General features: G+C 40.3%; 1 protein-coding gene across 2 annotated transcripts in view; it reads right to left on the reverse strand.

The window, feature by feature from the left end:
- lrmda (leucine rich melanocyte differentiation associated) overlaps window positions 1–12,173 on the reverse strand; it is a 195,674-nt gene that overhangs the window by 13,373 nt on the left and 170,128 nt on the right. For both annotated transcript variants that reach the window (XM_020603238.1, XM_020603237.1), the window contains one exon: window positions 9,436–9,520. In XM_020603238.1, coding sequence (XP_020458894.1) covers window positions 9,436–9,520 — 85 coding nt within the window. The remainder of the gene's footprint in view (window positions 1–9,435; window positions 9,521–12,173) is intronic.

Here is a 12,173-nt window from a genome sequence, read left to right on the forward strand (position 1 = left end):
AGCTCAACAAATACCACGTGCTGTATACAGTACAAATGCATAATCAAATAATAACATCTTTTTGAGCAGATATGATTTGTTTAGTCTGATGGCTACCGATTCTGAAGGTTTAGTTTTGAATGTATGCTTGTCCTGAAGGGGGGGGAATGAAGCAAACTGCCTCTCAAATCATAACAATCTGGGATAAATTTGTGTGTTTGACCAAAATGACTCAGTGAATCCAATCATCTTGCACTGCAGCGATATAACATGCCAGAAACTATCTATGAATCAAACTGTGATGGTGAAATAACTTGTCTGCTCTTATTATCACGACAGAGAAACCTGCTCCGTCTGTTTAAAGTGACTTAATCAGCAAATCAAAGTGACAGATTAAAAGGTTGTTTTGGACTTCCTAGCATTTCAGTGACCTCGCTCTTTTCATTGTGGCTGAGCTGGGATTTTGATGCCGGTGCAAACCATAAAAGGCCTGCTACTTCCTGTAACTGAGGCTCCCATTTATATTTTAAAAGCAATATGTCAGTTCCACAAAACAGCCCTGGCACTCATATCCAGTTGACCTTTTGAACTTTAAAGCAGGGCAGGACAAACTGACCTGCAAAATGTGCAACACTGTGTCTGTGTTTGGTTCAACGCACAAATGTTGTTCATTCAGTGGTGAATAAGAGCTTAGATCCACAGCACTGGAATCACAGCGTATGGGATAATGGCCTTCTCTTCTTTCTACAGGCAGCAAATCCAAACAAGGTTTTCATGCAGCCCGATACAATGAATAATCTAAATGGCAGTTAATGTGAGCTATGCTGATACTCTGACAACAGTTTGTGTTCAGACATCACAGCTTAGTGTCTCCCGATTGTATATTGATGCCAAGGCAGTTGACAATAAATCACTGGGTTCACCAGTAAGTGAGAAAACTGTTTAGACAATGGCCCAGTGGAGCTTACTGTAATTGACAGATGAGTTCAGTTCTTTTCGCCAGGAATAGCATTGCAGCACTGAGGGTACCTAGGAACATGTCAGCGTTCGTGTGCGATGTTTCAGGACCCACAATGCCCCAGAGGAAACGGGGCCCGCAGTAATATCTTCTTTAAATGTTTGCACTACTCTCTTGACATAGTTAGTGAATATCACCATATTCAATTAATTCTGTAACATCTAACATTCGCATTGTTGCCTTGAAGAAAAAATAAAAACGTCTTCTCTAAATGAGAGGTTTCAGTTTTTACTTTTTAATAAATCTGCAAAAAAAATTCTAAAACACATTTTCACTGTCATTTTATATTACTGAGTGTAAATGATTGGGTATTAATTCAATCAATTTAAAATTAAATGTACAACATAAGTATCCAAAAAGTGAAGGAAATGTCCAGGTATCCTAATTTGAACAACGTATTACCTAAGACACTGTAATGATGTGAAAGAGAGTCCATTGGGCCCATGGGGGATGTTCATTTGGTTTAAAATATAAAAAAATATAAACAGCAATTTTCTAAAAATTTGTTTCATATAAAATGTAAAAATATAAAAATTATAATAAATGAATTATTTTAAATGAGAATCGTGGTTAATTACAACCTGGGTCTTTTTGTAGTTTTGACCATAATAGTAACACTGTACTCAATAATTTTATTGCTGGGATTTGGGAATGCTGCAACATTTCTGAACAGAAATTGGGTAAGTTAAGGAACATGAGAAGACAGACAGGTTTTAAAAACACCCACATTAGTCAAATTTATGTGAAGGAGAGAATGAGAACCAGTAAAATCATAACGCTTGTTGTAAACATCAATCACAGTAACTAGACAGACTTCAACACGAGTTTTGATTTTATCTCGTCTTTTGGCTGATTTAAAAGATGTGTGACTGTCTCATGATCTCTGTTCTGTTGTGTTGCTGCGTTGCTTGTTGCTTAGGTGTGTACAGTGTTATACCTGGCAGTGATATTGGCCAAAACTACTAAAGTAAATCCAGGTTTTACTGTCGTAAACTGGAAACATCCTTGAAGGTCTTGGCAATGCATTGTTTTGAATATGTGGAATTCTGATCCAGAGTCTGGAGCATATTTTTCCAACGCAGATGTGTGTTGTCATTACCGAGGAGATAGTCACCACACTGTGATGATTATCTCTATACTTAAACACACATTTTAGCAAATCTTGTGTTTATTCTTTGGCTTTATTCTAGCTTTTACTTTATTTGCTTATATACTGTGTAGTTAACCAGAGAAGGTAGTTGTTTCAGTGTGTCACTGCCACTTTGAGCCTGTCCTCTAACAGGATACCGGAGTCCACTTCAGATCATCACCAGTGGCCCCTTTTCTCACCGCATATTAGTGATTCTATGGCATGTGTAGCTCTGTTACAATCATGCCTGACAGAACGGCTCAGTGATGTAGCACGGCCGTTAAGCCGTGCAGAATGTGTTGTCATCCAGAGTAAAAACAGACAACAGAGTGAATTGGAATCTAATTTGTTGGAGCCATTACTTAGACTAGAATTATGGCAAGTTTTCATCTTGAATGATTACTGCGTGAGATCAGTTATACCCCAGAATTACGATCTAGAATCTACTTTAAACATAATTTATTAAAAATACCCTGATAAAGATGTATATTCCTGCATGAACCTCTAAGACACAATAAACAAGTAATGTTTCTAATTCTGTTAACTTTTTAGGTCATAGCATGTAAAATATAAGACTGCTAATATACAATAATAATTACAAAGCTACAAGACTAATTGTGGTCTGAACATGTCCCCTTTAGCATGACAAGTCGTCCAGCATCTGCCAGCCTGTTAGCAGCTATTCATCAGAATGAAGGGTGGCAAGCCCACTCACACAGACAGACTCCGCCTGCTCACCAAGCAAGGGTACTGACACAGAAGGAAACTGGTGGACCAAACATCCATCCTGCAGTAAAAATATCCAAAACCATCTGGCGGCTAACCCCGATCCTAAATTACTATGATGGACTCCCATCTTTGGAAACCATGAAGGCTACAGAAACCTGCTCCAAATTCTAACTGAATCTAAGACTGGAAAGCAGCAACCACATCTCAGCTCTCCTGAACCACAACTACAAATCATTGTGGTAAATGAATAATAGTGAAGCAGCATTAGCAATACCAGAATATGAGAACTGATTCTAGCAGTAAGACCTATCCACTCTGGGTGATTTATGTTCTGCTACTTTCCTGAGAATGACCAGTGCAACTGGGAAGTAAACCAAGGTCCAGAGCACCAGCGGTATGTTTTTCCAAGAGGGCTGGGCCTGTTTGGCACAAAGTCATGTACTTGTCTGATATGTTTGGAAAAGCAGCCAACATAATGCATCAAACTTATGTCTGTTTGTAGTGGAGAAAAGCTTTAATGGGTGAGTCCAGTTGGCTTTGTGTCGTCATAAATAACAAAGGTTTGTCTGTAAAAGTCACGGACAGTAAGATTTAGGATGCCACGCATTTTCCTGCTGCTGAGAAAAGTGGTTCAAAATTTGTAATCATTATACTGTATTTCAGTGGTGATGGATGAAGGAGTTCAAAAGTATGATTGTGAGCTCGGAGGCTCAGTGTTCAAAACACGATGTTCATTTTAAAGTAATGTATGCGTTCTACAAAGACTGCAGCATCAGATTAGTTTGGCCAGTATCTTTAGATTAAAAATATTAAGGTTTATTAACTGTTTGTGGTATCCTAATGAAATTACTTGTATTACTTCAGTCCAAGCAGTTACAACATACCTTTAACTTTACTATGAAATACATCTTATAAAGGCAGAATATCACAGTGGGAAATATTTACTTTTATACCAGTGCAACTAACAAACAAATATATAACTCAGCAGCTTATGATGCTATCTTTCCACTTTAAGTTGTTGCTGTATACTTCTAACATCAGCTTAAGAACTCAAGACACTCAGGAGACTCTCTCAGGTACATCAAACAGCGAGGTAAAAACAATAGTGTCACTGACATTTCACCAAACCCAGCACAAACAGAATTATTCACACACTGTGAGAGGAGTGCCATCCGACAACGGAGAGATAATGACACTTGGAGGAAGGCAGCTTTCTCAAAGCAGTTTAGAGCTGGCTTGTCAGAGTTCGGCAGTTAAGCCTGTCATGAAGGTTGAGGAGGTTATCCTGGCATTTTAATCTAGGCTGCTTTTGAAGGAGAAAATGCAGGGGTGACATCCAGGGCTAGTACTAACAAGGACAAGCTTGCCTTCAAAAATGAGCTCTCATTGCTTTGGATGTGGACAGTGCCCCGTTATGTGAACCGGGTGTAAAGGACCCAGTTTGCCTCGTCCATCTCCATAGGCTGGCTTTAATGGATATTCATGTTGCTGAGCCAATCCACTCCTGGGAGGAATAATATCACATCATCTGACTCAGATAAAGGAAATACAGCCTGTGCTCATACAGAGGAAGTATATACCACTGTGATGTGCTGTGATATCCAGCAGAAGCTAATGTGCCAAAGAATAGATTAATATGACTGTGTCTGAATTCTCAGGTTTTTGTTCAGTCACTGCAAGTCTGGGTTAAAAAAAACATGTACAGTATTATGAAACAGATATTGCAATTAGTGTCCTGTTTCTGTGCGAGTGGATCACAACCACATGACATATACAAGTGTCTCCACACACACACACACACACCCACAGAACTACAAAGTATGTTATCATATATATAAATCTATAAACCCTACTTAATTATTGGCTATGAAAATACATGAATCAATAAATATCCAGTACAGTACAGTATCAGAGACAACAAAAAGAAACAACTCTTAGACACCTCATCAGATCACAATCTGGTAAATACTGCAAAGAAATAAAACTTTCAAGTGATGAATGTTCAGCAAACATGCTTAACATCTGGGAAGAAGGCCATATCATTACTTTGCTAGTTCACCTTGTAGAGTTCAGTGCAGAGGCTCTCTCATGTTGTATAGCTGGCAGCAGATCTATGTGTATCATTCTCTATGATACTAATTCATTATCTCTCATTTCTAGGTGTTGAAGGCATGCACTGTCTATAGTCTGGTTTATTACAAACATTTACAGAAAGCAGTTCTGTAAATGCTACTCTGGACCAGGAGAAGGAAAAGGTTACTTCGATTTTTCCATATGCCTCATTTTATTTGTGCGGGGGCCAGCACAAGCCTTTGTTTTTAAGAGTGATGTTTATCAGGGGACAGATCCTGCTGGTATAATCATTATAAGGCTGAGTGAAACGTCTTGCAGAGCACGTACATGTGTTTAATGGGATACGTCAAAGGTGCTCTGTCTTTTCTCGCCACAGTCCACAGAGGACATTTCCATACTCATGGAACCCGCCAAGGCGGTCCAAACCAGTATGCGAAGACCATCAGTAGAAAGATGAGAGCTTTCATTCTAACTACAGCGTGACATCAAACAGAACTGAGGTATCACTCAAGATAAGCATGGAAAACAAATGGGGAGTAAAGAAACAGATGTCTGAGGTAATGTATTAACTAATTTACCAAACAATTACGCAAGCGGCAGAACATATGTTCATTTTAAATAGTAGGACTTCATGAAAAAGTTAATATTTGTATTCACAACAAAATCTAAGCTATGCAGTTATAAATAATATAATCAGCTCTGGTTGTTATACAAGCAACCATAAACAGACACTGGGGAACTGTATATCTGCTTTGACACAAACTTTTTTAAAGCCGTCAAACTCACTTTTAGCTTTACTAAAGAACGTTAAGTCATCAGTCAAACCAACAACCTTTCCCTTCATAATGACAACAGCTAAGTTTCAACACTAGCAGTTTTGTCATCCATTACTCATGTATCCCATCCAGATGTCTGGTGGAGGAGAGGAGGGGAGGAGGAGATAGCAGCAGGTGTAGATCTCTCTGAGCCCAGCTGAGCTCTAAAAGGCAGTGCTTAGCACCCACAGCTCCGTCATCTGGCCTCTCCCCTGTCTCCACCAGCCTCTCGACAGCCCATTCCTCATCATTTACCCCTTTTTGGCAAAGCCTAGAGCCCTTCTAATGGGCTGCTCTGAATGCTTCCAGATGTTTGTTTATTTGTTGTGCAGCAACTGTAAAACAGTCTACTCTTAGTTTGGATCTGTTCCCGCTTCTCCATTTTTTGGGGGGCTTTGGGAGCTAGAGGGAGTGTAGCAGGAGTTGTGGTGTAGATTACCCCGACATAATGAAAACGAACTGCCAAACAAATCTGAGGCACCCCATGGGTGTCGTCAGAACGAAGTTGTTACTTTTTTTTTTTTTTTTTGCTTTGAATGCTGCTTTCCTCTTGGGATTTTAATAACAGTTGTGCACCATTTAAGAGACATACATACAAAGTAGCTGGAAACAACAAGATTAGAAAGGGCCCAGGGCTCATACTGTAAGGCATATTTCAGGCATGTTTCTTTGTTTACTTTGCTTGTACAAAGATATCAGTATATCCCTTTCATTTATACTGTCACTGTTGAGGGATGGCCTACTCTAGTTTAATCTGATATGCAGTTACAAGTGCCTGGCATATTTATTGAAATATACAGGGGAAATAAAAGGTATTTCATTAAAATCTCCTCTCTGCACATGGATATATCAATCAAATCTAAGGCATCTTGTTTCTACATATTTCTGAACTAAAGTTATAATTAGATCTATGAAAAAAACAATGTGAATCTCACTTCAAAATGTGTCATCCTAAGGAAATGACAAGCTAATAATAAATAACTCTGCATACTGCTTTGCATGCTGAAATGATATGGCACAAAAATGCAATATGTCATTGGCTGTGGCTTTATGATATAGGCCAGTCTTCGTGAAGAGACAGTACTTTAGGTTGGGACTCCATTTTGGACTGTTAGATTTAGAGCTAAGTTGACAGTTGGACCAGCACTGAGAGTTAGAGCCAAGGTGACAGTAGTGGAGGATCCTCAGGCCCCTCTGCCAAACTATATACTCCACTCCACTCTATGTTACATCTCCACCAAGACACATTGGAACAAACCACCATCCTCCTTCACTTTGTCTTTGTCTAGCTCTTTCTCATTTTAACTCTCATCTTCTTTTCCTGTTTAATGCTGATCCTCTTACTGTCTCTCTCCCCTCTCGCCTTTATCTTCCTCACTAGTTCTATCTATCTGTTGTCAGGTCTATAAAATCTTGATTTACATTTCACTACCACAACAGCACATCTTTCCACTTTCCTTTCCTGCTGCCTTGTTTCACTCTGTCTCCAACAGAGAGACGCCTCCACCCAACCAGGACAGAAGCTTATCTTGGAGTTCTGTCCTTGGTTTCCACCCCTCTCTCCCTGGGCAGTGCCCTGCCAGTGTCAACCTCCTCTGGAAGCTCCTAGCTGCAGTAATTATCTCTGGCATCCAGGCTCTGGGGCTTCCACAGGTGACACGGCAGAGGGGGTGGGTGATAGAAGGAAAGGGAGGTTCTTTCTGTGCAGCCGACAGGGTGAATGTCAGAACTACTGCACAAATGAATGGGGGCTATGGGCCAGGGGTCTACTCTAGTGTATCTAGGGCAGATAGGATAACTGTTGACCCATTGTGCTACTACAATAGTGGCTAACTCGTCCCAAGTGTCTTGTAATGTGAAGAGAGTGAACGTCTCAAGCATAAGAAGAGAAGGGTTATTTATTTCCTAAGAAAAGAGGTGTTTACTGTAAAAAGCCTGACTCCAGATAAACTACTGAATCGTGCATAAACCACTCCACCAGCCTGACAATCAGTCAGGTTAACTGAAGCCTGATTAAACTTAATGACACATTCAAACATTAAAACAAACTTAGAATTTACAATGAAGAAGACCCTAATTATTATTTTTTTGCAAGCTACTATAGATATTTAGTTTACTATGGTTACCTTTGACCATAGTTAAATTATCCGAACCCTTCAGTCAGTCACGGTGTTCCACAGGGCTTTGTGTTAGGTCCAATTCTCTTCACTTTATACATGCTCCCTTTAGGCAATATTATCAGGAAGCACAACATAAATTTCCATTGCTATGCAGATGATACTCAGTTATATTATAGTTATAAAAATACAGTCCATTTACCATTTATCATATTTATCTATGAAGCCAAATGAATCAGGTCAGCTGGTCAAACTTCAAGCATGTCTTAAAGACAAAGGCCTGGATGACCTGCAACTTCTTACTTCTAAACTCTGACAAAACTGAAGTTATTGTGCTTGGGCCTGAAAACCTTAGAAATCTGCTGTCTAATCATATAGTTACTTTAGATGACATAGCTCTTGCCTCCAGTACTACTGTGAGGAACCTTGGAGTCATCGTTGATCAGAATATGTCCTTTAAATCACACAAAATCCAAGTCTCTAGATCTGCCTTCTTTCACCTGTGCAATATTGCAAAAATCAGGAGCATCCTGTCCCAAAGTGATGCTGAAAAACTGGTCCATGCATTTGTTACCTCCAGGCTGGACTACTGTAACTCTTTACTATAAGTATATCCCAATAATTCCCTAAAAAGCCTCCAGCTAATCCAAAATGCTGCAGCCAGAGTACTGACAGGAACTAGCAAGAGAGATCATATCTCTCCCATATTAGCTTCTCTCCACTGGCTCCCTGTAAAATTCAGAATAGAATTTAAAATCCTTCTCCTAACATACAAAGCCCTTAATGACAAGGCTCCATCGTATCTTAAAGACCTCGTAGAGCCTTATCATCCTAACAGAGCACTTCGCTCTCAGAGTGCAAGTTTACTTGTGGTTCCTAGAGTCCACAGAAGCAGAATGGGAGGCAGAGCCTTTAGCTATCAAGCTCCTCTCCTATAGAACCAACTCCCAGTCTCAGTTCGGGAGGCGGACACCCTCTCTACCTTTAAGATTAGACTTAAGACGTTCCTTTTTGATAAAGCTTATAGTTAGGGCTGGATCAGGTGACCCTGAGCCCTCCCTTAGTTATGCTGCTATAGGCCTAGGCTGCTGGGGGCCCCATGATGCTCTGAGTTTCTCTCCCCTCCCCTCCTGCTCTCCTCTCCTCTCCTCTCCTCTCCTCCCCTCTCTCTCCCTATGCTTCTATATGCCACCATTACACATCACTAACTCTGTGTCTCCTCTCTCCCGTAGTGTGTCCTCTCTCCCACCAAGAGCCGGGGTCTGTTGGAGGTTTCTTCCGTTAAAGGGAGTTTTTCCTCCCCACTGTCGCCAAGTGCTTGCTCAAGGGGGATTTGTTGGGTTTTCCCTATGTAATAATATTGATAAGAGTAAGGTCTAGACCTTACTTTGTAAAGTGTCCTGAGATGACTTTTGTTGTGATTTGGCGCTATACAAATAAAATTTGATTTGATTTGATAATATGTAAAATTTTGCAAACTGTTTCATGTGTGAACTTATGTTTATTAGTTTCACTTTTAATGCTATTCCAATTTTTAAGCTAATCAATAAAGTGTTATGTGTGGACTTTTCTCACCTTTGTGGTTCCGGGCATCTCTGGATCCCTGTGGTAGAGGAGTGTAGGGTAGTGGGTCGCTCTCAGATCCAGCCGCATTATGTGGCTAGGTGAAAGGAAATACACAAAAGGAAAAAAAAAGTTTGGTAAGTCTGAAAATGACACGTATCACTGTAGCTCACTGTGAGTGTCATAAATCCTATGGAATTGGTATGGGGAATGCTGCTCCTCTTTTATGAGTTAATGTGGTATGTCATGTTTTATTACTTCTCATGTTTTAGGCTTGGCTTTGATGATCTGATCTACTACCTGCTTGGGAAGGGGAAGTCTTAACCTTCACTCAATCATGACCTTTAGTGATCAAGTAAAGGTCAGACGTCACTCACTCTGAACAGCGGTTATGTGAGGGCGGTCTGGCACAAAATGACCTTTCTACACTGGCTTTAAAAAAGGAAAATACAATTTGCCTTTTAAACACTATCTAAATGGTATCTCATTTAATATCACATACTGCAATTGAAATGCGAGGGAAATATGTCTGTAGATCCCTGGCTGCGCAATTAGAATGAGCTATTGATTGTAAGCATAGTCAGAGGTTCAAGCTAAGCAAGTGTGACAATTGCTGCTTTGAGGCAAAATGAAAACAGAGGCCTGAATCTCTGAGCATGCTCCCGAGCCGGTCAAGACTTTCTTATGTTGTTCTTTCGTGCACTTGCAAGGTCCAAAACATCCTCTTCCTTTGCTTAGTCTTTTAGCTAGTGGAGCAGCAGTTTATCATGACACAGCGATATCTGATGTCTTTGCAGAAATACTTTCCTTGCTGCAGGAAGGAATTCACTAGACCTTTAATCATAGCAAGAGACTCAACTGACAAATACATATTAGAAATGGTTTGGAGCTGCATTTTTCCCACTTTTATTGTTGTTCCTCTACATGCCCATGCATAACCTTGAAAAATGGAATGGTCTACACTTTTAAATGGAACCATATTCTTCATGGGCAAAGAGAGCATTCTGAATTGAAAATGATCACATAATGTGCTTTCAGATAGAATCTCTGAAAGGCATTAAGGTCTGGCCAGCATGTGTCTCATATTACACCAAAGAGAAAAATTGCAAAGTCAGTCTATTAACTACATACATGCTGGAGGTTTTAAAAGAAACAGCCTGGAATAGAAATATTGTTTTGACAGCAGACCTGCTGCTCTCAGCCTCTGGAGTGGCTGAAACCTGTTTAAAAATTTCACTGATTGCTTCCTGCTTGTATACTGTACTTGTGTGGAATTTGTAATAGAAGAAGTAAGATAACCCAAAACAAGAACAAAGTGTACTCAAAGGCTTTTTCCCAACTGAGGTAAAAAAAAATCTGGTATTCATATGGGCCAATGAGAGCTCCTAAACCAAAACTATCACCACCAAAAGAACTGATATTGGCTGTCATAATGAACACACAAAGAGTCTGTCTATGACAATGATTATGAGCTGAGAGAGCAACTCAGGAAATAGCACAGGGATTGTGAACCCTTTTTGTTTGATCTGTCTCTGTACTCTTCTGAGCCAGGGCTGTGCTGTGCTTGCCTCATTTCCTGGCCTGCTTGAAAGATCACAAGCCTGGGCCTTGTCAGGCCTGCTTGGCCTCAAAAAGCCCCTGCTAATCCTGCTGCTTGCCCACAATTAATCTTCCTAGTTGCCACATTATTAACAGCACCACCCACAGACTATGTTAGGGAGGTGTTAGAGGAAAAGGGGGAGAGGGAAGACTGCTGGAGTTTGCTGGATACTGGATAAAGCCAGGGCTGCCTCCAAACATTAATTCTGGTCCACCGGCATGTCACTCACCTTGCTTTCAGTATCACCACCCACCCAGTCCCTGTGCTATGCATGACACTACTTCACCTTCTCAGTATCATGGCTGCTGATCAAAAACCCAAACTAATGTCTTTAGTTGTCACTTCCCATCCTATCCATCATAACCATTTTACCACACCCACAGGGACATCAATCAGCTGGCATCGCCAAGTCCTGATCCTCCCTCTTTGACTCTCAGACCTTCCTTTACACCATTCCACGTCTGCAGCCTTTCACTTCAGGCAGTCATCTGTGCATATGATGAAAAGGCATATAAAACAAATGCAGGAGAACACTGAGATTTGAAAAGGCCCACTGATTTGATGACTTTGATTATTTTATTGCTTTATAGAAACAAAATGTAATCCAGAGATATGAAACAATACTGGGACCTGTGCCTACAGACTGGCTCTTATATCAGTCCTCACTTTTAAAACTATAGCCACTAATACAAACATGACAGACCTTTGTGCTGTTGATATTTATTTTGGAAATTGTTTAAAAAAAATGTGTAAAACAACTAGATAATACATTGTCGGTAATGCTGAATGAAAACATGACATGGTATGATTGCCCCTAGGAGCTTGACAGGGGCTTCATTCATCCACAATTCCCTACTTTCCTACATTTATGGCCAAACACAGAAGCTTTATATGCCCTAAACCAGTGCTTGTTTTCACATATTCAACTCCTAAAGGTATAGAACATCAGAAATACAATTCTAAAAGCTTGTGATCATCTCATAACGTCCCCACACGTATTTTTTGCCAAAATACGTGCATCATTCCTACTATCTTTATTCCCCCTTTCTGTGTATTCTTTCTGTCCTTGTGTCCTGTATTGTTAGCTGTACCTACACTGAACAGAGGGAGGTGCTGCTGTGTCGTACATTTAAGATGCTCCTGGACCCAG

The sequence above is a fragment of the Monopterus albus genome, unplaced genomic scaffold (assembly GCF_001952655.1).
Source record: "Monopterus albus unplaced genomic scaffold, M_albus_1.0 scaffold60.1, whole genome shotgun sequence".
Classification (NCBI taxonomy): Eukaryota; Metazoa; Chordata; class Actinopteri; order Synbranchiformes; family Synbranchidae; genus Monopterus; species Monopterus albus.